The sequence below is a fragment of the Camarhynchus parvulus genome, chromosome 2, assembly GCF_901933205.1.
Source record: "Camarhynchus parvulus chromosome 2, STF_HiC, whole genome shotgun sequence".
NCBI lineage: Eukaryota > Metazoa > Chordata > Aves > Passeriformes > Thraupidae > Camarhynchus > Camarhynchus parvulus.
The window spans coordinates 150,681,640-150,706,253 of NC_044572.1; the positions used below are offsets into that span (position 1 = coordinate 150,681,640).

The following is a 24,614-nucleotide window of genomic DNA, read 5'->3' on the forward strand; positions in this document are numbered from 1 at the left end:
GACCATATTTGCCAGAGCCATGCACAGGACAGCATGGATGTGTCAAAGCCTTTGGTGTTATCAGGTGATGGGCTTGTCTCATGTTCTGGAAATTTGTCTCCCTCCTCCCTTACATCCCTTGCCTGTCTTATTTGGTACAGGTGGTGACATCCTTGCTAAGAAAGATGTTTTGGCTCTTTTCCATCCCCCCCAATGGCCTGTTCATTTGTGGCACTGTGCTGAGTAAGGAGGGGAGACCACTGGGATTCAAACACAAAAGGAGGCATCTCAGGCTTTGATGCAACAGAACTTTATTGAGGCAATAAAATCGAAGAGAAAGGAGAAAGAGATTGAAGGGAGCGGGTTGGCAGAGCAGGTAGGGAAAAGACCAGCTGAGGTGTTTTGCTGCCGGAGCTGTTGGCAGAGGCCAGAGCTGGTGGTGTCAGGGGTGGTGCTGAGGGCCCTTAGCAGATGGAGCCATAGCCCCTCCTGCCATAGCAGCCCAGGCCTCCCAGGCCATAGCCAAGGCCAAAGCCAAATCCCCCAGAGATGGGCTGTCCCTGGGCATTGAGCTCAGTGCCCAGAGCAGCGGAGGAGGTGGATCCGACGGTGTTCTGGGGAAGGAGGTCATGATGGGTCCTGGCAGGGTGACCAGCACAGGGGAAGGGTTGATGATGACGCGGGAATCCTGGCATTGCAGGGCACAGGGCTCGTTGCAGCTGTTGGCCAGCGGGGTGGGTCCGCAGGGACTGCAGCGGTCGTAGCAGGCCATGGGTGTGGTGTGGAGGGTGCCTGGAAGAGAGGGAGGTGAGGCAGGGCAGGGGCATGGGGGTCTGAGGGACAGTGATGGGAATGGTGAGGGAGTGTGGCAGCTGTTGTGGAACTGTCAGGATGTGTGAGGGCTGCTGAGGCTGGAGCTCAGCATGCTGGAAGAGAGGGGCTGGGGGTGCAGGAGCAGGGGGGTTTGAGGCTCACCTGGTTGTCAGAACAGGAGCAGGAGGAGAAGGCTTGAGGAGAAGTGTGTGAGGGAGAGAGGCTCTGGGCCGGCTTTTATTCTGGTCTTGGATGGGTGAGGCAACCCTACCCTTGACCCTGCAGCATTTTTTGAGCCTGCAGTTTTTAGCTGGCCCCTCCTGGTGAGTCTTGAGGTGTGGAATGTTTTCCTTCCCATAAGTCTGCAATGCCATAGTCTACTCTTGAGTCTGTGTCCATCTGTCCTTGGTGGACGCTTTAATGTGTGAGTTTGAGAGACCGAAGTTTGGTGGTGATGATGCTTTTCAGGAAAGGCTGAAGTCATGACCAAAGCTTTGGACGGTGGGGTGTCATCAGTGAGGTCACTGTGTGTGCTGTGCTTTGTTGGTGTCTTGTGAAGAGGAGCATCATTCCCTCCACAACCACATCAGGCTGGTCCCGGCTTTGCAGCTCTTTTGGGGGTGAGGAGTCTCCCCCTTCCATTACATTCTTTCCTTTCCTACCATCTTTCCAACTTTTTGAACCTGTCCATATGGCATGATTTTTCCACAGGAAATGGGCAGACTATCCCGTTTAGGTGTTTAGGGAAGCCTCCCTTGCTCCCCAAAGTCTTGTGTTGCTTCATCGTAGCTGGTGAAAGATAAGAAGAACAAGACATGTGAGGAGCAGATGAAGGAACTGAGATATTGAATTTTCAGAAAAAGTAACCGTGTTACTATTTAGAGTCACTAGAATGGAAATGATAACATCAGTTTTGCCTGTTGCAGCTGTGTAAGTGATGGGAAGGTGGGGGAATATTTTCCTTCCAGCAGCTGTACAACTCCAAGTGCTGCCCTTGAGTCTGCGTCCATCTGACCCAGGCAGCAGCTTTTAAGTAAGAGTTGGTATTTGGGAAGATTTGCTTAGAATGTGTGTGTCAGGGAAACCAGAATATCCAAGAATACCTAGGAATAATATGGGTGTCATCAGTGAGGTCATTTTGTGTCACTTGTGTGGTTTAGGTTGTGGGTGTGTTGTGAAGGGGAGCCCTCTTCACCCCTGCCAGGCTGCTCTGGGCTTTGCAGCTGTGCTGGGCTTTAGCACCTGCCCCCTTGCAGTGCATTTACTCCCTCTGACTTTGCTAATGGCTCTCCAGGCACCTCCTTCCTGCAGACATGGATGGGACAATTTCGTAATTCTGTAAAGGACTGCCAAGAGCAGGTCAGACAGGAAGATATTAAGGAGAAGTTAGCATTAATTTTGGGGGGCAAAATCAAAAATTAATGACCTCAGTGTTAGCTACAGAGAAGAGCAGCTAATTGGGGATTATGAGAGAGACATGGCTGGTGTTAACCTCCATTTTTTCACCTGGGATATTTACTGTGTCTCCTACGGCATCATCCCAGACTATCCCAGAATGGACAGGTTGTGTAAATGGTCAGTGAATTGGACTGCTAGATTTTTATAATATATAACATTCTGGGCAAGATCTGAAATCCATGCAAAGTCAAGTCTCAAGGGAAGTAGTTCAAGAGTTGTATCCACGGAACCAACACAGACCAACATCCTCAACACTTAGGTGGGTTGGTGTGGGCATTTCTGGGCCCCCAGCAGAAGAACCTCATGGACTTACTGGAACAAAACCAGTACAAGGCCACCAAGATAATCTAAGGGGCTCTTTGACAGAGGATCGAGATACCTGGGGCTCCCAGGAGACAAGGATGGGCAGGGGAGTGTCATCAGTGAGTGCAAATGCCTGATGGCATGGAATGAAGTCGAGGAAGTCTGGCTGATCTCAGCAGTGCTGCCATGAGGGAAAAGAGGGCAAGGGTGGATACGAAAACAGATTGAATTTCCTTGGCGCAGAAAGAGCTATTCATTGTGAGGGCAGTCAGATTGGGGAAGAGGTGGTGGAGTCTCTGTCATTGGCGTTCCAATCCTGACCTGTCCATGGTTCTGGAAATGCTGCTCTTGCTTGGGCAGGAGGGTTCCTACCCAAGTGGATGATGTTGTTTCTCTGTTTGCAGTGAGGGTTTGAGAGTCCTGCTGGGAAGAGAATTTTTCCAGAATGTTCTGGCATGGACCATATTTGCCAGAGCCATGCACAGGACAGCATGGATGTGTCAAAGCCTTTGGTGTTATCAGGTGATGGGCTTGTCTCATGTTCTGGAAATTTGTCTCCCTCCTCCCCTTACATCCCTTGCCAGTCTTATTTGGTACAGGTGGTGACATCCTTGCTAAGAAAGATGTTTTGGCTCTTTCCATCCCCCCAATGGCCTGTTCATTTATGGCACTGTGCTGAGTAAGGAGGGGAGACCACTGGGATTCAAACACAAAAGGAGGCATCTCAGGCTTTGATGCAACAGAACTTTATTGAGGCAATAAAATCGAAGAGAAAGGAGAAAGAGATTGAAGGGGAGCGGGTTGGCAGAGCAGGTAGGGAAAAGACCAGCTGAGGTGTTTTTGCTGCCGGAGCTGTTGGCAGAGGCCAGAGCTGGTGGTGTCAGGGGTGGTGCTGAGGGCCCTTAGCAGATGGAGCCATAGCCCCTTCTGCCATAGCAACCCAGGCCTCCCAGGCCATAGCCAAGGCCAAAGCCAAATCCCCCAGAGATGGGCTGTCCCTGGGCATTGAGCTCAGTGCCCAGAGCAGCGGAGGAGGTGGATCCTACAGCGGTGTTCTGGGGGAAGGAGGTCATGATGGGTCCTGGCAGGGTGACCAGCACAGGGGAAGGGTTGATGATGACGCGGGAATTCTGGCATTGCAGGGCACAGGGCTCGTTGCAGCTGTTGGCCAGCGGGGTGGGTCCACAGGGACTGCAGCGGTCGTAGCAGGCCATGGGTGTGGTGTGGAGGGTGCCTGGAAGAGAGGGGGTGAGGCAGGGCAGGGGCATGGGGGTCTGAGGGACAGTGATGGGAATGGTGAGGGAGTGTGGCAGCTGTTGTGGAACTGTCAGGATGTGTGAGGGCTGCTGAGGCTGGAGCTCAGCATGCTGGAAGAGAGGGGCTGGGGGTGCAGGAGCAGGGGGGGTTTGAGGCTCACCTGGTTGTCAGAACAGGAGCAGGAGGAGAAGGCTTGAGGAGAAGTGTGTGAGGGGAGAGAGGCTCTGGGCCAGCTTTTATTCTGGTCTTGGATGGGTGAGGCAACCCTACCTTTGACCCTGCAGCATTTTTTGAGCCTGCAGTTTTTAGCTGGCCCCTCCTGGTGAGTCTTGAGGTGTGGAATGTTTTCCTTCCCATAAGTCTGCAATGCCATAGTCTACTCTTGAGTCTGTGTCCATCTGTCCTTGGTGGATGCTTTAATGTGTGAGTTTGAGAGACCGAAGTTTGGTGGTGATGATGCTTTTCAGGAAAGGCTGAAGTCATGACCAAAGCTTTGGATGGTGGGGTGTCATCAGTGAGGTCACTGTGTGTGCTGTGCTTTGTTGGTGTCTTGTGAAGAGGAGCATCATTCCCTCCACAACCACATCAGGCTGGTCCCGGCTTTGCAGCTCTTTTGGGGGTGAGGAGTCTCCCCTTCCATTACATTCTTTCCTTTCCTACCATCTTTCCAACTTTTGAACCTGTCCATATGGCATGATTTTTCCACAGGAAATGGGCAGACTATCCCGTTTAGGTGTTTAGGGAAGCCTCCCTTGCTCCCCAAAGTCTTGTGTTGCTTCATCGTAGCTGGTGAAAGATAAGAAGAACAAGACATGTGAGGAGCAGATGAAGGAACTGAGATATTGAATTTTCAGAAAAAGTAACCGTGTTACTATTTAGAGTCACTAGAATGGAAATGATAACATCAGTTTTGCCTGTTGCAGCTGTGTAAGTGATGGGAAGGTGGGGGGAATATTTTCCTTCCAGCAGCTGTACAACTCCAAGTGCTGCCCTTGAGTCTGCGTCCATCTGACCCAGGCAGCAGCTTTTAAGTAAGAGTTGGTATTTGGGAAGATTTGCTTAGAATGTGTGTGTCAGGGAAACCAGAATATCCAAGAATACCTAGGAATAATATGGGTGTCATCAGTGAGGTCATTTTGTGTCACTTGTGTGGTTTAGGTTGTGGGTGTGTTGTGAAGGGGAGCCCTCTTCACCCTGCCAGGCTGCCCTGGGCTTTGCAGCTGTGCTGGGCTTTAGCACCTGCCCCTTGCAGTGCATTTACTCCCTCTGACTTTGCTAATGGCTCTCCAGGCACCTCCTTCCTGCAGACATGGATGGGACAATTTCGTAATTCTGTAAAGGACTGCCAAGAGCAGGTCAGACAGGAAGATATTAAGGAGAAGTTAGCATTAATTTTGGGGGGCAAAATCAAAAATTAATGACCTCAGTGTTAGCTACAGAGAAGAGCAGCTAATTGGGGATTATGAGAGAGACATGGCTGGTGTTAACCTCCATTTTTTCACCTGGATATTTACTGTGTCTCCTACGGCATCATCCCAGACTATCCCAGAATGGACAGGTTGTGTAAATGGTCAGTGAATTGGACTGCTAGATTTTTATCATATATAACATTCTGGGCAAGATCTGAAATGCAGGTGAAGTCAAGTCTCAAGGGAAGTAGTTCAAGAGTTGTATCCACGGAACCAACACAGACCAACATCCTCAACACTTAGGTGGGTTGGTGTGGGCATTTCTGGGCTCCCCAGCAGAAGAACCTCATGGACTTACTGGAACAAAACCAGTACAAGGCCACCAAGATAATCTAAGGGGCTCTTTGACAGAGGATCGAGATACCTGGGGCTCCCAGGAGACAAGGATGGGCAGGGGAGTGTCATCAGTGAGTGCAAATGCCTGATGGCATGGAATGAAGTCGAGGAAGTCTGGCTGATCTCAGCAGTGCTGCCATGAGGGAAAAGAGGGGCAAGGGTGGATACGAAAACAGATTGAATTTCCTTGGCGCAGAAAGAGCTATTCATTGTGAGGGCAGTCAGATTGGGGAAGAGGTGGTGGAGTCTCTGTCATTGGCGTTCCAATCCTGACCTGTCCATGGTTCTGGAAATGCTGCTCTTGCTTGGGCAGGAGGGTTCCTACCCAAGTGGATGATGTTGTTTCTCTGTTTGCAGTGAGGGTTTGAGAGTCCTGCTGGGAAGAGAATTTTTCCAGAATGTTCTGGCATGGACCATATTTGCCAGAGCCATGCACAGGACAGCATGGATGTGTCAAAGCCTTTGGTGTTATCAGGTGATGGGCTTGTCTCATGTTCTGGAAATTTGTCTCCCTCCTCCCTTACATCCCTTGCCTGTCTTATTTGGTACAGGTGGTGACATCCTTGCTAAGAAAGATGTTTTGGCTCTTTTCCATCCCCCCCAATGGCCTGTTCATTTGTGGCACTGTGCTGAGTAAGGAGGGGAGACCACTGGGATTCAAACACAAAAAGGAGGCATCTCAGGCTTTGATGCAACAGAACTTTATTGAGGCAATAAAATCGAAGAGAAAGGAGAAAGAGATTGAAGGGAGCGGGTTGGCAGAGCAGGTAGGGAAAAGACCAGCTGAGGTGTTTTGCTGCCGGAGCTGTTGGCAGAGGCCAGAGCTGGTGGTGTCAGGGGTGGTGCTGAGGGCCCTTAGCAGATGGAGCCATAGCCCCTCCTGCCATAGCAGCCCAGGCCTCCCAGGCCATAGCCAAGGCCAAAGCCAAATCCCCCAGAGATGGGCTGTCCCTGGGCATTGAGCTCAGTGCCCAGAGCAGCGGAGGAGGTGGATCCTACAGCGGTGTTCTGGGGGAAGGAGGTCATGATGGGTCCTGGCAGGGTGACCAGCACAGGGGAAGGGTTGATGATGACGCGGGAATCCTGGCATTGCAGGGCACAGGGCTCGTTGCAGCTGTTGGCCAGCGGGGTGGGTCCGCAGGGACTGCAGCGGTCGTAGCAGGCCATGGGTGTGGTGTGGAGGGTGCCTGGAAGAGAGGGGTGAGGCAGGGCAGGGGGCATGGGGGTCTGAGGGACAGTGATGGGAATGGTGAGGGAGTGTGGCAGCTGTTGTGGAACTGTCAGGATGTGTGAGGGCTGCTGAGGCTGGAGCTCAGCATGCTGGAAGAGAGGGGCTGGGGGGTGCAGGAGCAGGGGGGTTTGAGGCTCACCTGGTTGTCAGAACAGGAGCAGGAGGAGAAGGCTTGAGGAGAAGTGTGTGAGGGAGAGAGGCTCTGGGCCGGCTTTTATTCTGGTCTTGGATGGGTGAGGCAACCCTACCCTTGACCCTGCAGCATTTTTGAGCCTGCAGTTTTTAGCTGGCCCCTCCTGGTGAGTCTTGAGGTGTGGAATGTTTTCCTTCCCATAAGTCTGCAATGCCATAGTCTACTCTTGAGTCTGTGTCCATCTGTCCTTGGTGGACGCTTTAATGTGTGAGTTTGAGAGACCGAAGTTTGGTGGTGATGATGCTTTTCAGGAAAGGCTGAAGTCATGACCAAAGCTTTGGACGGTGGGGTGTCATCAGTGAGGTCACTGTGTGTGCTGTGCTTTGTTGGTGTCTTGTGAAGAGGAGCATCATTCCCTCCACAACCACATCAGGCTGGTCCCGGCTTTGCAGCTCTTTTGGGGGTGAGGAGTCTCCCCTTCCATTACATTCTTTCCTTTCCTACCATCTTTCCAACTTTTTGAACCTGTCCATATGGCATGATTTTTCCACAGGAAATGGGCAGACTATCCCGTTTAGGTGTTTAGGGAAGCCTCCCTTGCTCCCCAAAGTCTTGTGTTGCTTCATCGTAGCTGGTGAAAGATAAGAAGAACAAGACATGTGAGGAGCAGATGAAGGAACTGAGATATTGAATTTTCAGAAAAAGTAACCGTGTTACTATTTAGAGTCACTAGAATGGAAATGATAACATCAGTTTTGCCTGTTGCAGCTGTGTAAGTGATGGGAAGGTGGGGAATATTTTCCTTCCAGCAGCTGTACAACTCCAAGTGCTGCCCTTGAGTCTGCGTCCATCTGACCCAGGCAGCAGCTTTTAAGTAAGAGTTGGTATTTGGGAAGATTTGCTTAGAATGTGTGTGTCAGGGAAACCAGAATATCCAAGAATACCTAGGAATAATATGGGTGTCATCAGTGAGGTCATTTTGTGTCACTTGTGTGGTTTAGGTTGTGGGTGTGTTGTGAAGGGGAGCCCTCTTCACCCTGCCAGGCTGCCCTGGGCTTTGCAGCTGTGCTGGGCTTTAGCACCTGCCCCTTGCAGTGCATTTACTCCCTCTGACTTTGCTAATGGCTCTCCAGGCACCTCCTTCCTGCAGACATGGATGGGACAATTTCGTAATTCTGTAAAGGACTGCCAAGAGCAGGTCAGACAGGAAGATATTAAGGAGAAGTTAGCATTAATTTTGGGGGGCAAAATCAAAAATTAATGACCTCAGTGTTAGCTACAGAGAAGAGCAGCTAATTGGGGATTATGAGAGAGACATGGCTGGTGTTAACCTCCATTTTTTCACCTGGGATATTTACTGTGTCTCCTACGGCATCATCCCAGACTATCCCAGAATGGACAGGTTGTGTAAATGGTCAGTGAATTGGACTGCTAGATTTTTATAATATATAACATTCTGGGCAAGATCTGAAATCCATGCAAAGTCAAGTCTCAAGGGAAGTAGTTCAAGAGTTGTATCCACGGAACCAACACAGACCAACATCCTCAACACTTAGGTGGGTTGGTGTGGGCATTTCTGGGCTCCCCAGCAGAAGAACCTCATGGACTTACTGGAACAAAACCAGTACAAGGCCACCAAGATAATCTAAGGGGCTCTTTGACAGAGGATCGAGATACCTGGGGCTCCCAGGAGACAAGGATGGGCAGGGGAGTGTCATCAGTGAGTGCAAATGCCTGATGGCATGGAATGAAGTCGAGGAAGTCTGACTGATCTCAGCAGTGCTGCCATGAGGGAAAAGAGGGCAAGGGTGGATACGAAAACAGATTGAATTTCCTTGGCGCAGAAAGAGCTATTCATTGTGAGGGCAGTCAGATTGGGGAAGAGGTGGTGGAGTCTCTGTCATTGGCGTTCCAATCCTGACCTGTCCATGGTTCTGGAAATGCTGCTCTTGCTTGGGCAGGAGGGTTCCTACCCAAGTGGATGATGTTGTTTCTCTGTTTGCAGTGAGGGTTTGAGAGTCCTGCTGGGAAGAGAATTTTTCCAGAATGTTCTGGCATGGACCATATTTGCCAGAGCCATGCACAGGACAGCATGGATGTGTCAAAGCCTTTGGTGTTATCAGGTGATGGGCTTGTCTCATGTTCTGGAAATTTGTCTCCCTCCTCCCTTACATCCCTTGCCAGTCTTATTTGGTACAGGTGGTGACATCCTTGCTAAGAAAGATGTTTTGGCTCTTTTCCATCCCCCCCAATGGCCTGTTCATTTGTGGCACTGTGCTGAGTAAGGAGGGGAGACCACTGGGATTCAAACACAAAAGGAGGCATCTCAGGCTTTGATGCAACAGAACTTTATTGAGGCAATAAAATCGAAGAGAAAGGAGAAAGAGATTGAAGGGAGCGGGTTGGCAGAGCAGGTAGGGAAAAGACCAGCTGAGGTGTTTTGCTGCCGGAGCTGTTGGCAGAGGCCAGAGCTGGTGGTGTCAGGGGTGGTGCTGAGGGCCCTTAGCAGATGGAGCCATAGCCCCTTCTGCCATAGCAACCCAGGCCTCCCAGGCCATAGCCAAGGCCAAAGCCAAATCCCCCAGAGATGGGCTGTCCCTGGGCATTGAGCTCAGTGCCCAGAGCAGCGGAGGAGGTGGATCCTACAGCGGTGTTCTGGGGGAAGGAGGTCATGATGGGTCCTGGCAGGGTGACCAGCACAGGGGAAGGGTTGATGATGACGCGGGAATCCTGGCATTGCAGGGCACAGGGCTCGTTGCAGCTGTTGGCCAGCGGGGTGGGTCCGCAGGGACTGCAGCTGTTGTAGCAGGCCATGCGTGTGGTGTGGAGGGTGCCTGGAAGAGAGGGGGGTGAGGCAGGGCAGGGGCATGGGGGTCTGAGGCACAGTGATGGGAATGGTGAGGGAGTGTGGCAGCTGTTGTGGAACTGTCAGGATGTGTGAGGGCTGCTGAGGCTGGAGCTCAGCATGCTGGAAGAGAGGGGCTGGGGGTGCAGGAGCAGGGGGGTTTGAGGCTCACCTGGTTGTCAGAACAGGAGCAGGAGGAGAAGGCTTGAGGAGAAGTGTGTGAGGGAGAGAGGCTCTGGGCCAGCTTTTATTCTGGTCTTGGATGGGTGAGGCAACCCTACCCTTGACCCTGCAGCATTTTTGAGCCTGCAGTTTTTAGCTGGCCCCTCCTGGTGAGTCTTGAGGTGTGGAATGTTTTCCTTCCCATAAGTCTGCAATGCCATAGTCTACTCTTGAGTCTGTGTCCATCTGTCCTTGGTGGATGCTTTAATGTGTGAGTTTGAGAGACCGAAGTTTGGTGGTGATGATGCTTTTCAGGAAAGGCTGAAGTCATGACCAAATCTTTGGACGGTGGGGTGTCATCAGTGAGGTCACTGTGTGTGCTGTGCTTTGTTGGTGTCTTGTGAAGAGGAGCATCATTCCCTCCACAGCCACATCAGGCTGGTCCCGGCTTTGCAGCTCTTTTGGGGGTGAGGAGTCTCCCCTTCCATTACATTCTTTCCTTTCCTACCAGCTTTCCAACTTTTTAAACCTGTCCATATGGCATGATTTTTCCACAGGAAATGGGCAGACTATCCCGTTTAGGTGTTTAGGGAAGCCTCCCTTGCTCCCCAAAGTCTTGTGTTGCTTCATCGTAGCTGGTGAAAGATAAGAAGAACAAGACATGTGAGGAGCAGATGAAGGAACTGAGATATTGAATTTTCAGAAAAAGTAACCGTGTTACTATTTAGAGTCACTAGAATGGAAATGATAACATCAGTTTTTCCTGTTGCAGCTGTGTAAGTGATGGGACGGTGGGGAATGTTTTCCTTCCAGCAGCTGTACAACTCCATGTCTTGCCCTTGAGTCCACGTCCATCTGACCGAGGCAGCAGCTTTTAAGTAAGAGTTGGTATTTGGGAAGATTTGCTTAGAATGTGTGTGTCAGGGAAACCAGAATATCCAAGAATACCTAGGAATAATATGGGTGTCATCAGGTTGTGGGTGTGTTGTGAAGGGGAGCCCTCTTCACCCTGCCAGGCTGCTCTGGGCTTTGCAGCTGTGCTGGGCTTTAGCACCTGCCCCCTTGCAGTGCATTTACTCCCTCTGACTTTGCTAATGGCTCTCCAGGCACCTCCTTCCTGCAGACATGGATGGGACAATTTCGTAATTCTGTAAAGGACAGCCAAGAGCAGGTCAGACAGGAAGATATTAAGGAGAAGTTAGCATTAATTTTGGGGGGCAAAATCAAAAATTAATGACCTCAGTGTTAGCTACAGAGAAGAGCAGCTAATTGGGGATTATGAGAGAGACATGGCTAGTGTTAACCTCCATTTTTTCACCTGGATATTTACTGTGTCTCCTACGGCATCATCCCAGACTATCCCAGAATGGACAGGTTGTGTAAATGGTCAGTGAATTGGACTGCTAGATTTTTATCATATATAACATTCTGGGCAAAGATCTGAAATCCATGCAAAGTCAAGTCTCAAGGGATGTAGTTCAAGAGTTGTATCCACGGAGCCAACACAGACCAACATCCTCAACACTTAGGTGGGTTGGTGTGGTGTCATGGTTTGACACTGGCACAATGCCAGTGCCCCATGAAAATATACTTCCCTGGTGTTCGCTGTGAGATGTGACCAGGAAATAAGCAAAGCAGGCCTCTACCTTAGAAAAAAAGTTTATTAACTAAACTGCAAAAGGAAAACAAACCACACACACACACACACACACACACACACACACCTGGAAAATGAAAACTCCACAAAAAAAGCATTTCCTCCTCCCCCCCCCACCACATTTCCAATACATCTTCCAAATTTCAACTCTCCATCCATCACCCTGTAAATACTCAATTCCAGTCCATCAAGAGGACAGGAGTCCTTCTTGGGGCCATGGTGACCTCTTCCTTGCATGCCCAGCGCTCCCACCACTGGACAAGGAACAGAGCTGCTTCAAGGGTTATCCTTTTAAGGATGCTTTGACCAGTTCTAAAAAAAAGCACAGTTTACTCTCATTCGGGACCTCTTGTCCCTCTCATACTTGTCTACCCCCTGGGGCCGGGGGGTCTCCAAACTGAACCCTCTCAGTTCTGAGCCATGTGGGTAGGGGGGGAGCGCCCTGCGCGCCGCCTCTGCGTCGCGAGGGAAGCATACCCCCCTGCGCCCTTCTCTGTGTCGCTTGGGGCCGCAGCCTCCAGTTCTGTCCATGGCTGTACCAAAAGAGTCCAGCAACCAGCTACTCCATCATCTCTTTCCGGCCTCTTCTTTTACTCTCCCAGCCTCACTCACTGCTCCGACTGTCATTCTCTTGCCCATTTCCTCTTTATCATCCACTCCATCTCCCTCCAGGAAAGGTCCAAATGCTCTGTGAGGTCTTCATTGTCCAGAAAGGGGTTAACAAACTTCTGCACGCGGCCAGGCTCCTTCCCTGCTGCACTCCCCCCTTCCCCTCCTTCTTCACAGGCCGATATCACTTCAAGGCCACAGGCCCGTACCAGCTTTCTCTCTCTCATCTTCTAGCTGGGGGGGGGGGCTACCCAAATCTTCTCAGGGCCTCTCTCCCTCTGTCTCTCTCCTGAGGGGGCTGCCCAACGCCTCCTGGTCCCCCCCACCACCCTTCCATCCTGAGGGGTCAGGCCTACCTCTGCCGGGGCAGGAGGTTTTCTCCTCCCCCATGGCTTCGGGCCCGGGCAGGGGAGCCTGCCTCTTTGCTGGCCGGAAATCAAAGAGAGCCCAAGGGAGTGCTCTGCTTCTAACCCCCTGTGTTCTCAGAAGCGCATCCACCCTCAGTGGCCAAGCCTGGTGTCAATTTAAAATCTGGACACCTATTGGCCTCTGGCCACTCCATTCCCAGAAAACCTGCTTCCTGTAAACCCACGACATGTGGGCATTTCTGGGCTCCCCAGCAGAAGAACCTCATGGACTTACTGGAACAAAACCAGTACAAGGCCACCAAGATAATCTAAGGGGCTCTTTGACAGAGGATCGAGATACCTGGGGCTCCCAGGAGACAAGGATGGGCAGGGGGAGTGTCATCAGTGAGTGCAAATGCCTGATGGCATGGAATGAAGTCGAGGAAGTCTGGCTGATCTCAGCAGTGCTGCCATGAGGGAAAAGAGGGCAAGGGTGGATACGAAAACAGATTGAATTTCCTTGGTGCAGAAAGAGCTATTCATTGTGAGGGCAGTCAGATTGGGGAAGAGGTGGTGGAGTCTCTGTCATTGGCGTTCCAATCCTGACCTGTCCATGGTTCTGGAAATGCTGCTCTTGCTTGGACAGGAGGGTTCCTACCCAAGTGGATGATGTTGTTTTTCTGTTTGCAGTGAGGGTTTGAGAGTCCTGCTGGGAAGAGAATTTTTCCAGAATGTTCTGGCATGGACCATATTTGCCAGAGCCATGCACAGGACAGCATGGATGTGTCAAAGCCTTTGGTGTTATCAGGTGATGGGCTTGTCTCATGTTCTGGAAATTTGTCTCCCTCCTCCCTTACATCCCTTGCCAGTCTTATTTGGTACAGGTGGTGACATCCTTGCTAAGAAGGATGTTTTGGCTCTTTTCCATCCCCCCAATGGCCTGTTCATTTGTGGCACTGTGCTGAGTAAGGGGGGAGACCACTGGGATTCAAACACAAAGGGAGGCATCTCAGGCTTTGATGCAACAGAACTTTATTGAGGCAATAAAATCGAGAGAAAGGAGAAAGAGATTGAAGGGGCGGGTTGGCAGAGCAGGTAGGGAAAAGACCAGCTGAGGTGTTTTGCTGCCGGAGCTGTTGGCAGAGGCCAGAGCTGGTGGTGTCAGGGGTGGTGCTGAGGGCCCTTAGCAGATGGAGGCATAGCCCCTTCTGCCATAGCAGCCCAGGCCTCCCAGGCCGTAGCCAAGGCCAAAGCCAAATCCCCCAGAGATGGGCTGTCCCTGGGCATTGAGCTCAGTGCCCAGAGCAGCGGAGGAGGTGGATCCTACAGCGGTGTTCTGGGGGAAGGAGGTCATGATGGGTCCTGGCAGGGGTGACCAGCACAGGGGAAGGGTTGATGATGACGCGGGAATCCTGGCATTGCAGGGCACAGGGCTCGTTGCAGCTGTTGGCCAGCGGGGTGGGTCCGCAAGGGACTGCAGCGGTCGTGTAGGCCATGGGTGTGGTGTGGAGGGTGCCTGGAAGAGAGGGAGGTGAGGCAGGGCAGGGGGCATGGGGGGTCTGAGGGACAGTGATGGGAATGGTGAGGGAGTGTGGCAGCTGTTGTGGAACTGTCAGGATGTGTGAGGGCTGCTGAGGCTGGAGCTCAGCATGCTGGAAGAGAGGGGCTGGGGGGTGCAGGAGCAGGGGGGTTTGAGGCTCACCTGGTTGTCAGAACAGGAGCAGGAGGAGAAGGCTTGAGGAGAAGTGTGTGAGGGAGAGAGGCTCTGGGCCGGCTTTTATTCTGGTCTTGGATGGGTGAGGCAACCCTACCCTTGACCCTGCAGCATTTTTGAGCCTGCAGTTTTTAGCTGGCCCCTCCTGGTGAGTCTTGAGGTGTGGAATGTTTTCCTTCCCATAAGTCTGCAATGCCATAGTCTACTCTTGAGTCTGTGTCCATCTGTCCTTGGTGGATCCTTTAATGTGTGAGTTTGAGAGACCGAAGTTTGGTGGTGATGATGCTTTTCAGGAAAGGCTGAAGTCATGACCAAATCTTTGGACGGTGGGGTGTCATCAGTGAGGTCACTGTGTGTGCTGTGCTTTGTTGGTGTCTTGTGAAGAGGAGCATCATTCCCTCCACAACCACATCAGGCTGGTCCCAGCTTTGCAGCTCTTTTGGGGGTGAGGAGTCTCCCCTTCCATTACATTCTTTCCTTTCCTACCAGCTTTCCAACTTTTTGAACCTGTCCATATGGCATGATTTTTCCACAGGAAATGGGCAGACTATCCCGTTTAGGTGTTTAGGGAAGCCTCCCTTGCTCCCCAAAGTCTTGTGTTGCTTCATCGTAGCTGGTGAAAGATAAGAAGAACAAGACATGTGAGGAGCAGATGAAGGAACTGAGATATTGAATTTTCAGAAAAAGTAACCTTGTTACTATTTAGAGTCACTAGAATGGAAATGATAACATCAGTTTTTCCTGTTGCAGCTGTGTAAGTGATGGGAAGGTGGGGAATGTTTTCCTTGCTGCAGCTGTACAACTCCAAGTGCTGCCCTTGAGTCTGCGTCCATCTGACCCAGGCAGCAGCTTTTAAGTAAGAGTTGGTATTTGGGAAGATTTGCTTAGAATGTGTGTGTCAGGGAAACCAGAATATCCAAGAATACCTAGGAATAATATGGGTGTCATCAGTGAGGTCATTTTGTGTCACTTGTGTGGTTTAGGTTGTGGGTGTGTTGTGAAGGGGAGCCCTCTTCACCCTGCCAGGCTGCTCTGGGCTTTGCAGCTGTGCTGGGCTTTAGCACCTGCCCCCTTGCAGTGCATTTACTCCCTCTGACTTTGCTAATGGCTCTCCAGGCACCTCCTTCCTGCAGACATGGATGGGACAATTTCGTAATTCTGTAAAGGACTGCCAAGAGCAGGTCAGAAAGGAAGATATTAAGGAGAAGTTAGCATTAATTTTGGGGGGCAAAATCAAAAATTAATGACCTCAGTGTTAGCTACAGAGAAGAGCAGCTAATTGGGGATTATGAGAGAGACATGGCTGGTGTTAACCTCCATTTTTTCACCTGGGATATTTACTGTGTCTCCTACGGCATCATCCCAGACTATCCCAGAATGGACAGGTTGTGTAAATGGTCAGTGAATTGGACTGCTAGATTTTTATCATATATAACATTCTGGGCAAGATCTGAAATCCATGCAAAGTCAAGTCTCAAGGGATGTAGTTCAAGAGTTGTATCCACGGAACCAACACAGACCAACATCCTCAACACTTAGGTGGGTTGGTGTGGGCATTTCTGGGCTCCCCAGCAGAAGAACCTCATGGACTTACTGGAACAAAACCAGTACAAGGCCACCAAGATAATCTAAGGGGCTCTTTGACAGAGGATCAAGATACCTGGGGCTCCCAGGAGACAAGGATGGGCAGGGGAGTGTCATCAGTGAGTGCAAATGCCTGATGGCATGGAATGAAGTCGAGGAAGTCTGGCTGATCTCAGCAGTGCTGCCATGAGGGAAAAGAGGGCAAGGGTGGATACGAAAACAGATTGAATTTCCTTGGTGCAGAAAGAGCTATTCATTGTGAGGGCAGTCAGACTGGGGAAGAGGTGGTGGAGTCTCTGTCATTGGCGTTCCAATCCTGACCTGTCCATGGTTCTGGAAATGCTGCTCTTGCTTGGACAGGAGGGTTCCTACCCAAGTGGATGATGTTGTTTCTCTGTTTGCAGTGAGGGTTTGAGAGTCCTGCTGGGAAGAGAATTTTTCCAGAATGTTCTGGCATGGACCATATTTGCCAGAGCCATGCACAGGACAGCATGGATGTGTCAAAGCCTTTGGTGTTATCAGGTGATGGGCTTGTCTCATGTTCTGGAAATTTGTCTCCCTCCTCCCTTACATCCCTTGCCAGTCTTATTTGGTACAGGTGGTGACATCCTTGCTAAGAAGGATGTTTTGGCTCTTTTCCATCCCCCCCAATGGCCTGTTCATTTGTGGCACTGTGCTGAGTAAGGAGGGGAGACCACTGGGATTCAAACACAAAAGGAGGCATCTCAGGCTTTGATGCAACAGAACTTTATTGAGGCAATAAAATCGAAGAGAAAGGAGAAAGAGATTGAAGGGAGCGGGTTGGCAGAGCAGGTAGGGAAAAGACCAGCTGAGGTGTTTTGCTGCCGGAGCTGTTGGCAGAGGCCAGAGCTGGTGGTGTCAGGGGTGGTGCTGAGGGCCCTTAGCAGATGGAGCCATAGCCCCTTCTGCCATAGCAGCCCAGGCCTCCCAGGCCATAGCCAAGGCCAAAGCCAAATCCCCCAGAGATGGGCTGTCCCTGGGCATTGAGCTCAGTGCCCAGAGCAGCAGAGGAGGTGGATCCGACGGCGGTGTTCTGGGGGAAGGAGGTCATGATGGGTCCCGGCAGGGTGACCAGCACAGGGGAAGGGTTGATGATGACGCGGGAATTCTGGCATTGCAGGGCACAGGGCTCGTTGCAGCTGTTGGCCAGCGGGGTGGGTCCACAGGGACGGCAGCGGTCGTAGCAGGCCATGGGTGTGGTGTGGAGGGTGCCTAGAAGAGAACAGATTAGGCAGGATAGGAGTGGGCGGGGTGCGAGGTGTGCTTTGTCAGCAGGGCAAGGGAAGCAAGAGAGTCTGGAGGCTGTTGTGGGGCTGTGGGAGGCGTGAGGGCTGCTGAGGCAGGGGTTAAGACTGCTGGAAGAGCAGGGCCATGGGGAAGGAGGGAGGGTCAGGGGCTTGAGACTCACCTGGTTGTAGGCACTGGAGCAGAAGTCTTGAGAAGTGTGTGAGGGAGAGAGGCTCTGGGCCGGCTTTTATGCTGGTTCTGGAGGGGCGGGACAGCCTTGTCCCATGGCCTTGGGGCATTTTGCAGGCAGCAACTCTTTGCTGTCCCAGCCTGGTGTGTCATGAGGTGGGGAGTGTTTTCCGTCTCCCAACTCTGCAGTGTCATGTCCTGCTCTTGAGTCCATGTTCATCTGATCTTGACGGCAGCTGTAAATTGACAGTTTTTTTTGCGGCCGGATTTCATTTCAGATGCGTGTCCAAGAATGAAAAATAGATGGCAATAACTTAGAGGTGTCATCAGAGTCCCCACCCTATTGCTCTTGTGTGGTTCAGTTCGTGGGTGTGTTGTGCAAAGGGACCCCATTCCATTATAGCCCTGTCAGGATGGTCTGGTCTTTGCAGCTTTTCTATGAGTGAGGAGCTGACCTTCCCATCACAGTCATTCTTCCTCACATCACCAGCAGGTCACCAGACCTGTCTTAGAGACTTGCCTTTCTCCTTGGTTCTGCTCCAGCTTTGCCACCCTGGTGTTACAATGGTTCTTCTGTGGTGTGACACACCCTAGGAACAGCTGCTGGAGGATCTGGAGAACAAGATTTTGAGTAGTAGTTTTAGGATCTGCAGATTTTTAGATGCAGACAAGGCAGCCAAAGGAGATATAATCTTCTTTTCTTCAGCTGTCTGAAAGGAGTTTTTTGTAAGACTGTTGTTGCTATTTCCTCCCTTTTAGCAAGTGATGGGACAAGTGGAAATGGCCTCAAGTTACTAAACCTCGAGTTGACATGGTCATGGGCAGCCTTGTTGAGCTGTTCTTCCTTGAGCAGGTTGAGTTGAACTCCATGATCTCCTACACAAACAGAGAGTGATGGGACAAGGGGAAATGTCTTCCCACTGCCAGAGAGCAGAGTTGGATGGGATATTGTGAAGAAATTCTTCCCTGTGTGGGTGATGAGGGCCTGGCACAGGTCACCCAGAGAAGCTGTGACTGCCCCAACCCTGGTAATGATCAAGGCCAGGCTTCAAGCAGCCTGGGATAGTGAAAGGTGCCTTAGTCCACTGCAAGAGTTTGGACAAGAGAACCTTCAAGGTCCTTTCCAAGCAAAACCATTCTACAATGAGTCTTTTGTCAACTCTGAGAGGTTCCTTGAGCACCAATGATTCCCTTTGCTGTGATTCTGCTTCCTGGGATGGGCACAGCATCCTGCTGAGGGAGAAAGTTCCTCCCAAGGGAGCAGAATTCACTCCCTCCCAATCCAATGAGGATGGTCAGTGACAGACTTGAATTGATCCACCTAAGGGCTCTGATGGAGCTGGTGAAAGTGCTCCCAAGCCACTTGTTATCTTTTGCCAGCAGTCCTGGCTAGCTGGGGAGGTCCCAGTTGATGTAGGCTTGAAAATGGGACTCTTCCCTAGAAGAAGGGCCAGAAGAAGGGTCTGAGCAACTCCAAGCCTGTCAATCTGAGTCCAGTCCTGCAGAAGCTGCTGGAGCAGATCATCTTGAGAATATTTAATGGCCCCTGCAGGACCACCAGGTGTTCAGGCCCAGCCATCCTGGCTTTAGCAAAATCAGATCCTGCTTGACCAGCCTCATCACTTGAAGTGTCAATGTGACCTTCTTAGTAAGTGAGGAAAAGGGTGTGGATGATTTTACTTGGAATTTAGTAAAGACTTAAATCTCCAAGCTTGGGAAGGAGTGACTAGGAAGCTGCCTGTGGGAAAAGGATCTGGGGGTACTGGTTGACAGTAGCTGAACATGATCCAACGTGTTCCCAGGTGGCCACGAAAACCAGTGGCATCCTGGCTTGTATTACCTATAGTGGGGCCAGCAGGACCACTGCAGTGATGTCCCACTGTGTTGGGTGCTGGGGAGGCCACACCCTGAATCTGAGTTCAGTTTTAGCCCCTCACAGCAAGAAAGACATTGAGGCGCTTGAGGATGTCCAAAGAAGAACAAGGATGTTGGTGAAGAATCTACAGAACCATTTCTGTGAGGGGCAGCTGAGGGAAGGATTTGTTGCTTTGTCTGGGGACCAGGTCAGTTTGAAATAATGGATTTCCCCGTGTTCCTTGTGCACTGCTGGATTGCATTGCTGGAATGTTCAGAGAGTCCTGGTGGGAAAGAGTTTGACAAATGTTTGCTGCCATCAGGAGGTTGTGCTGGGGATATGGTCACAAGTGCATTGGTGTGTGCAAGGCTTTGGGAAAATGAAGGGCCTGCGCTGCATTCTGGAAGCCCAGTGGATGGTTCTGCTGTTGACAGATATCCCAAGAGAGGTCTTGTGGCCCCTTTTCCACACACACTGATGGGCTGTTGACCCTTGACTTTGAGCTAGGTGAAGTTGCAAGAGCCATGGTGGAACAAAGGAGGAGACGTGTGAGGCTGTATTCCAGGAAAACTTTATTGAGGCGAAAGAATTAGAAGGCAGAAGAAAGCAGTGAGAAAGGAGATGGTATGAGGCACAATAATGGTGACCATCAGCTGAGGTGCTTTGGTTGCAGGAGCTGTTGGCAGAGGCCAGAGCTTGTGGTGTCAGGGCTGAGGGCCCTTAGCAGATGGAGCCATAGCCCCTTCTGCCATAGCAGCCCAGGCCTCCCAGGCCATAGCCAAGGCCAAAGCCAAATCCCCCAGAGATGGGCTGTCCCTGCGCACTGAGCTCAGTGCCCAGAGCAGCGGAGGAGGTGGATCCGACGGCGGTGTTCTGGGGGAAGGAGGTCATGATGGGTCCTGGCAGGGTGACCAGCACAGGGGAAGGGTTGATGATGACACTGGAGTTCTGGCATTGCAGGGCACAGGGCTCGTTGCAGCTGTTGGCCAGCGGGGTGGGTCCGCAGGGACTGCAGCTGTTGTAGCAGGCCATGGGTGTGGTGTGGAGGGTGCCTGGAAGAGAGAGAGGGGTGAGGCAGGACAGGTTTGTGGGGGTTGGAGGGTCAGTGATGCAGGAGGGTGAGGGAGTGTGGAGGGCGTAGTGGGGCTATGGGGAGGTGTGAGAGCTGCTGAGGCTGGAGCTGACCATGCTGGAAGAGAGGAACAAGGAGGGCAGCAGGGTTGGGGCCTTGAGACTCACCTGATTATCCGGACTGGCGAAGGAGAAGGCTTGAGGAGAAGTGTGTGAGGGAGAGAGGCTCTGTGTTGGCTTTTATGCTGCTCCTGGAGGGGCAGGACAGCCTTGTCCCATGGCCTTGGGGCATTTTGAGGCAGCAGCTCTTGCCTTACCCAGCCTGGTGAGTCATGAGGTGGGGAGTGTTTTCCTTTATGCAATTCTGCAATTCCATGTCCTGCTCTTGAGGCTGTGTCCATCTGACCTTGGCGGCAGCTTTAGAGTGAGAGTTGGTGTTTGGGAGGATGTGATTGTTCAGCGTGTGTCAGGGAGGGCTGAATAAACAACCAGAGCCTAGGAGAGGTGAGATGTCATCACTGAGGTAATTTTGTGGCACTCGTGTGCTGTGGTTTGCGAGTGCCTTGTGAAGACTGGACTCATCCCTTTGTGTCTTGAATGAGATCAAGAGAGAGAAACTGGATAACCAGGTCCTGGTCAGGATGGATTTGCTTCATTTTTAAGGTCCCTTTGGATTTCAGAAAATTACATGACAACAAACTCATTTTAACTCTATATCTTAACATCATTTAGAAATCAAAAAAACCCCACCAATCAATGGTCTCTGATCCTTTTTTTATCATGACTGGTCTGTGAGTCCAATTCTGTTGTTCTGCATTCAAGCTGTAAGGTTTCATATCTTATATCCCTTAAGTCTTAATACTATGTTCCTGTTAGCAAAAAACAATAATTACTGCCTGATGGTCATCGTGCTCCTCTTTCCTTCTTTGTCATCATATGGGCATTTCTTCATGAAATTAAATCATCCCATATCATTCTCTTGAGGCCTTGTCCATCTAATCTTGACAGCAGCTTTTAAGCTCAAGCTGCTATTCGAGACGGTTTGTGTGGAAGATGGGTGTTAGGCTGGGCTCAATAAACAGCTGAAATTTAGAAGAGGTGTGGTGTCATCACTGAAACGACCCTGTGACACTCTTGTGCTGTGGTTTGTGGGTGTGCTGTGATGAGGAGCCTCATTCTCTCCCTGCCCCATCAGGCTGCTCTGTGATGTGCTGAAGGTGTTGCCCCTTCCCTCACATTCATTGCTCCCCACCTTGATCCCACCTGGCTAAGCCTGACACTAGACCTGACTTTTCCTGTTCACTCTACTCTGTGGATATCTTGGTGCCCCTTTTGCTTTTAAGCTTTTGCTATCCAGGGTGATTTAGTTCCCAACTTGGGCTGGATGCAAAGGGCTCAGACCACCTGTTGTTGTCAGAAAGAGGATTGGGAGGTCACCCAGGGTTGTTGCAGGTGAGCATTTCATGATCTGTGACAATCAGACAAGTTCAGGTTGTGTCAGGGCCCAGCGTGGTGACCTGAGAAAGGTCTGAAGAGCTCGACCCAGAGGCTTGTGGTCAGTGTCCTGAAGTCCAGATGGCAGCAAGTCCCCAGTGATGTAGGCCAGGAGTTGGATCCATTGGGGCAACCCTGAAAACCTGGTGCTGAAGCTCAGCAAGGGCATCTGCCAAGAGCTGTTTGTTGGGAGGAGTCATCCCAGGTAGGAAGGAATGTATGAGTATCAAAGGTCAGAATAGTTTTCTTCTGAGAAATTGCCCTTGTGTTTCTGGGTGAGGAAAACTGGAGCAGGAGGTGTCCCTGTATAATTGTGGGAAAAGGGACCCCAAGTCTTCATGTCAGGATTGGGAGAAGTGTTGTGATGAAGCAGGGAGAGGTGACTCTTGGTGTCTCCTGAGCACCGGTGAGTTCTCATGTGAGGTGTTCTGAGCGGTTCTGGGCTTCCCACATGTAAATGAAGTAGATTTAGTGAATTGACAGCAGTTCAGGGCCAAAAAGATTCTACAGGGCCTGGAGGATCTTTCCCAGAGGAGAAGCTGTGAGAGGTGGGACTCCCAGAGGGCAAGGCTGGACGTGGGGACACCATCAGTGTGCACAAATTCCTGATTGGAGAGAATGAAGTCAAGGGAGCCCAGCTGTTCTTAGCAGTGCAAACGTGGAGGACAAGAGGGCAAGGCACTAGTGAAAACAGATGGAAGATGGAATTCCCTGGGAAAGGCAGACAAGCCTTTTTCAGTACAAGGTTTGTCCCAGAGTAAAAGAGGCGGTGGAAGAGCTGTTCTGGGAGAGCTGACTCTGAACTGTCCAAGGTTCTGGAAATCCGGCTCTTGCTGGCTACGATTGAGCAGAAGAGAATGAAGCAATTGTGCTCCAAAGTTCCTGCCTAATTGGATGATGTTGTTCCTATTTTTGGGGGGAGGGTTAGGGAGTCCTGCTGAGAAGAGAATTTGTCAAGTGTGTACTGGCACAGAGAGACCTGAAGAGAGCCATGAGCAAGAGAGTTTTGTTGTGTCAGAACTTTTGTTGTAGTAGGTGATGGGTTTGTGTCTCCCCTCAATCCCTGGTTCCCATACCAGTCTTGATTGTTACTGGTGGTGATGTATTTTCTAAGAAATGTTAGAGACCTTTTTCCATTCAGTCCAATAGTCTGTTTATTCCTGGCACTGTGTTGGGTAAGGAGATGAGACCAGTGGAATTCAGAAAGATGAGGAGACATGTCAAGCTTTGATGCAGGTAATCTTGACTAAGTCAAAAACAAAACAAAACAAAAAAGAAAGGACAGGAGAAAATATTTTAAATAATTCAGCCTGAGGTAGAAGTAGGGCAACCATCAGCTGTGGTGCTTTGCTTGCAGGAGCTGTTGGCAGAGGCCAGAGCTGGTGATGTCAGGAATGGTGCTGAGGGCCCTTAGCAGATGTAGCCATAGCCCCTTCTGCCATAGCAGCCCAGGCCTCCCAGCCCATAGCCAAACCCACGGCCATAGCCAAGGCCATAGCCAAGGCCAAAGCCAAATCCCCCAGAGATGGGCTGTCCCTGCACACTGAGCTCAGTGCCCACGGCAGCCGAGGAGGTGGATCCGACGGCGGTGTTCTGGGGGAAGGAGGTCATGATGGGTCCCGGCAGGGTGACCAGCACAGGGGAAGGGTCGATGATGACACGGGAATCCTGGCATTGCAGGGCACAGGGCTCGTTGCAGCTGTTGGCCAGCGGGGTGGGTCCGCAGGGACGGCAGAGGCTGTTGCAGGCCATGGGTGTGGTGTGGAGGGTGCCTGGAAGAGAGAGGGGTGAGGCAGGGCAGGGGTATGGGGGTTGCAAGGGGCAATGATGCAGGAGGGTGAGGAAGTGTGTAGGGTGTAGTGGGGCTATGGGAAGCCATGAGGGCTGCTGAGGCTGCGGCTGAGTATAATGGATAAGAGGGATCAGGGATGCAGGTACAGGAGGGTCAGGGGCTTGAGTCTCACCTGGTTGTCAGCAGGAGCAGGAGGAGAAGGCTTGAGGAGAAGTGTGTGAGGGAGAGAGGCTCTGGGCCAGCTTTTATGCAGGTCCTGGCGGGGCGGGACAGCCTTGTCCCATGGCCTTGGGGCATTTTTTAGGCAGCAGCTCTTTGCTGACCTAGCCTGCTGAGTCATGAGGTGCAGAGTGTTTTTCTTCTCACAACGCTGCAATTCCATGTCCTGCTCTTGAGTCAGTGTCCCTCTGACCTTGGCAGCAGCTTTCATTCAGGAGTTCATATTCGGGAGTATTTATTTATTAATGTTTGTATGGGACAACTGAATAAGCAGCCTTAGCCGTGGAGAACTACAATGTCATCAGTGAGGTCATTTTGTGGCATTTGTGTGCTGTGCTTTGTCAGTGCCTTGTGAAGACTGGGACTCTGTTTTGTGGCACTGGATGTCCATCAATCATTGTGTTGCACCCAGGAATGTGGAGGGAGCTGCTGATGTCCTGGGGAGGTCGCTGTGTTGTAGCTTGGAGAGGTCACAGTGCCTGGGAGTGCCTGAAGGATTAAAGAGAGCTTGTGGCGTTCTGTCTTGAATGCAATGAAGGGAGAGCATTTGGAAAAGGAGAGGCTGCTCAGGCTGAACTTGTTCCAGTGTTATAGCCCTTTTGGAATCCTCAACTGTACATGATAACGTACTCTGTCATTTAAATCATATTCCTTGACCTCATTTAGAAACCCCTTAAACAAACAAGAAACAGGTGCCCAGGCAGGTCTGTGACATCAGTTGTCTTATTCCACATGAAGGTCATATGCTTTCCTTTAACTTGTATCATTTAAAGCTTAACATTGTGTTCCTGTGAGCAAAACCCAATAATTACTAGCTCTGGTCAGCAACATCATCTTTCTTTCCCTGTC

At 51.1% G+C, this 24,614-nt stretch overlaps 6 protein-coding genes across 6 annotated transcripts; all 6 read right to left on the reverse strand.

Moving 5' to 3' along the window:
• Positions 1-3,455: 3,455 nt before the first annotated feature.
• On the reverse strand, positions 3,456-3,767 carry LOC115901202 (feather beta keratin-like). The gene has a single exon (XM_030943637.1). The coding sequence runs from the start codon at positions 3,765-3,767 to the stop codon at positions 3,456-3,458; it is 312 nt and encodes a 103-aa protein (XP_030799497.1).
• Positions 3,768-6,470: 2,703 nt separating this feature from the next.
• LOC115901096 (feather beta keratin-like) lies at positions 6,471-6,782 on the reverse strand. The gene has a single exon (XM_030943423.1). It carries the CDS (start codon positions 6,780-6,782, stop codon positions 6,471-6,473), a length of 312 nt encoding a protein of 103 aa, XP_030799283.1.
• A 2,699-nt stretch (positions 6,783-9,481) lies between these two features.
• Positions 9,482-9,793, reverse strand: LOC115901165 (feather beta keratin-like). Its single transcript, XM_030943566.1, has one exon. It carries the CDS (start codon positions 9,791-9,793, stop codon positions 9,482-9,484), a length of 312 nt encoding a protein of 103 aa, XP_030799426.1.
• Positions 9,794-16,798: 7,005 nt separating this feature from the next.
• LOC115901088 (feather beta keratin-like) lies at positions 16,799-17,110 on the reverse strand. The gene has a single exon (XM_030943409.1). It carries the CDS (start codon positions 17,108-17,110, stop codon positions 16,799-16,801), a length of 312 nt encoding a protein of 103 aa, XP_030799269.1.
• A 2,799-nt stretch (positions 17,111-19,909) lies between these two features.
• On the reverse strand, positions 19,910-20,221 carry LOC115901204 (feather beta keratin-like). The gene has a single exon (XM_030943640.1). The coding sequence runs from the start codon at positions 20,219-20,221 to the stop codon at positions 19,910-19,912; it is 312 nt and encodes a 103-aa protein (XP_030799500.1).
• A 2,943-nt stretch (positions 20,222-23,164) lies between these two features.
• Positions 23,165-23,506, reverse strand: LOC115900918 (feather beta keratin-like). Its single transcript, XM_030943127.1, has one exon. It carries the CDS (start codon positions 23,504-23,506, stop codon positions 23,165-23,167), a length of 342 nt encoding a protein of 113 aa, XP_030798987.1.
• Between the last annotated feature and the right edge of the window lie 1,108 nt (positions 23,507-24,614).

Excerpts from the sequence above, each read along its gene's own strand:
- LOC115901202 (XM_030943637.1), bottom strand. The coding sequence starts at position 3,767 with ATGGCCTGCTACGACCGCTGCAGTCCCTGTGGACCCACCCCGCTGGCC.
- LOC115901096 (XM_030943423.1), bottom strand. The coding sequence starts at position 6,782 with ATGGCCTGCTACGACCGCTGCAGTCCCTGCGGACCCACCCCGCTGGCC.
- LOC115901165 (XM_030943566.1), bottom strand. The coding sequence starts at position 9,793 with ATGGCCTGCTACAACAGCTGCAGTCCCTGCGGACCCACCCCGCTGGCC.
- LOC115901088 (XM_030943409.1), bottom strand. The coding sequence starts at position 17,110 with ATGGCCTGCTACGACCGCTGCCGTCCCTGTGGACCCACCCCGCTGGCC.
- LOC115901204 (XM_030943640.1), bottom strand. The coding sequence starts at position 20,221 with ATGGCCTGCTACAACAGCTGCAGTCCCTGCGGACCCACCCCGCTGGCC.
- LOC115900918 (XM_030943127.1), bottom strand. The coding sequence starts at position 23,506 with ATGGCCTGCAACAGCCTCTGCCGTCCCTGCGGACCCACCCCGCTGGCC.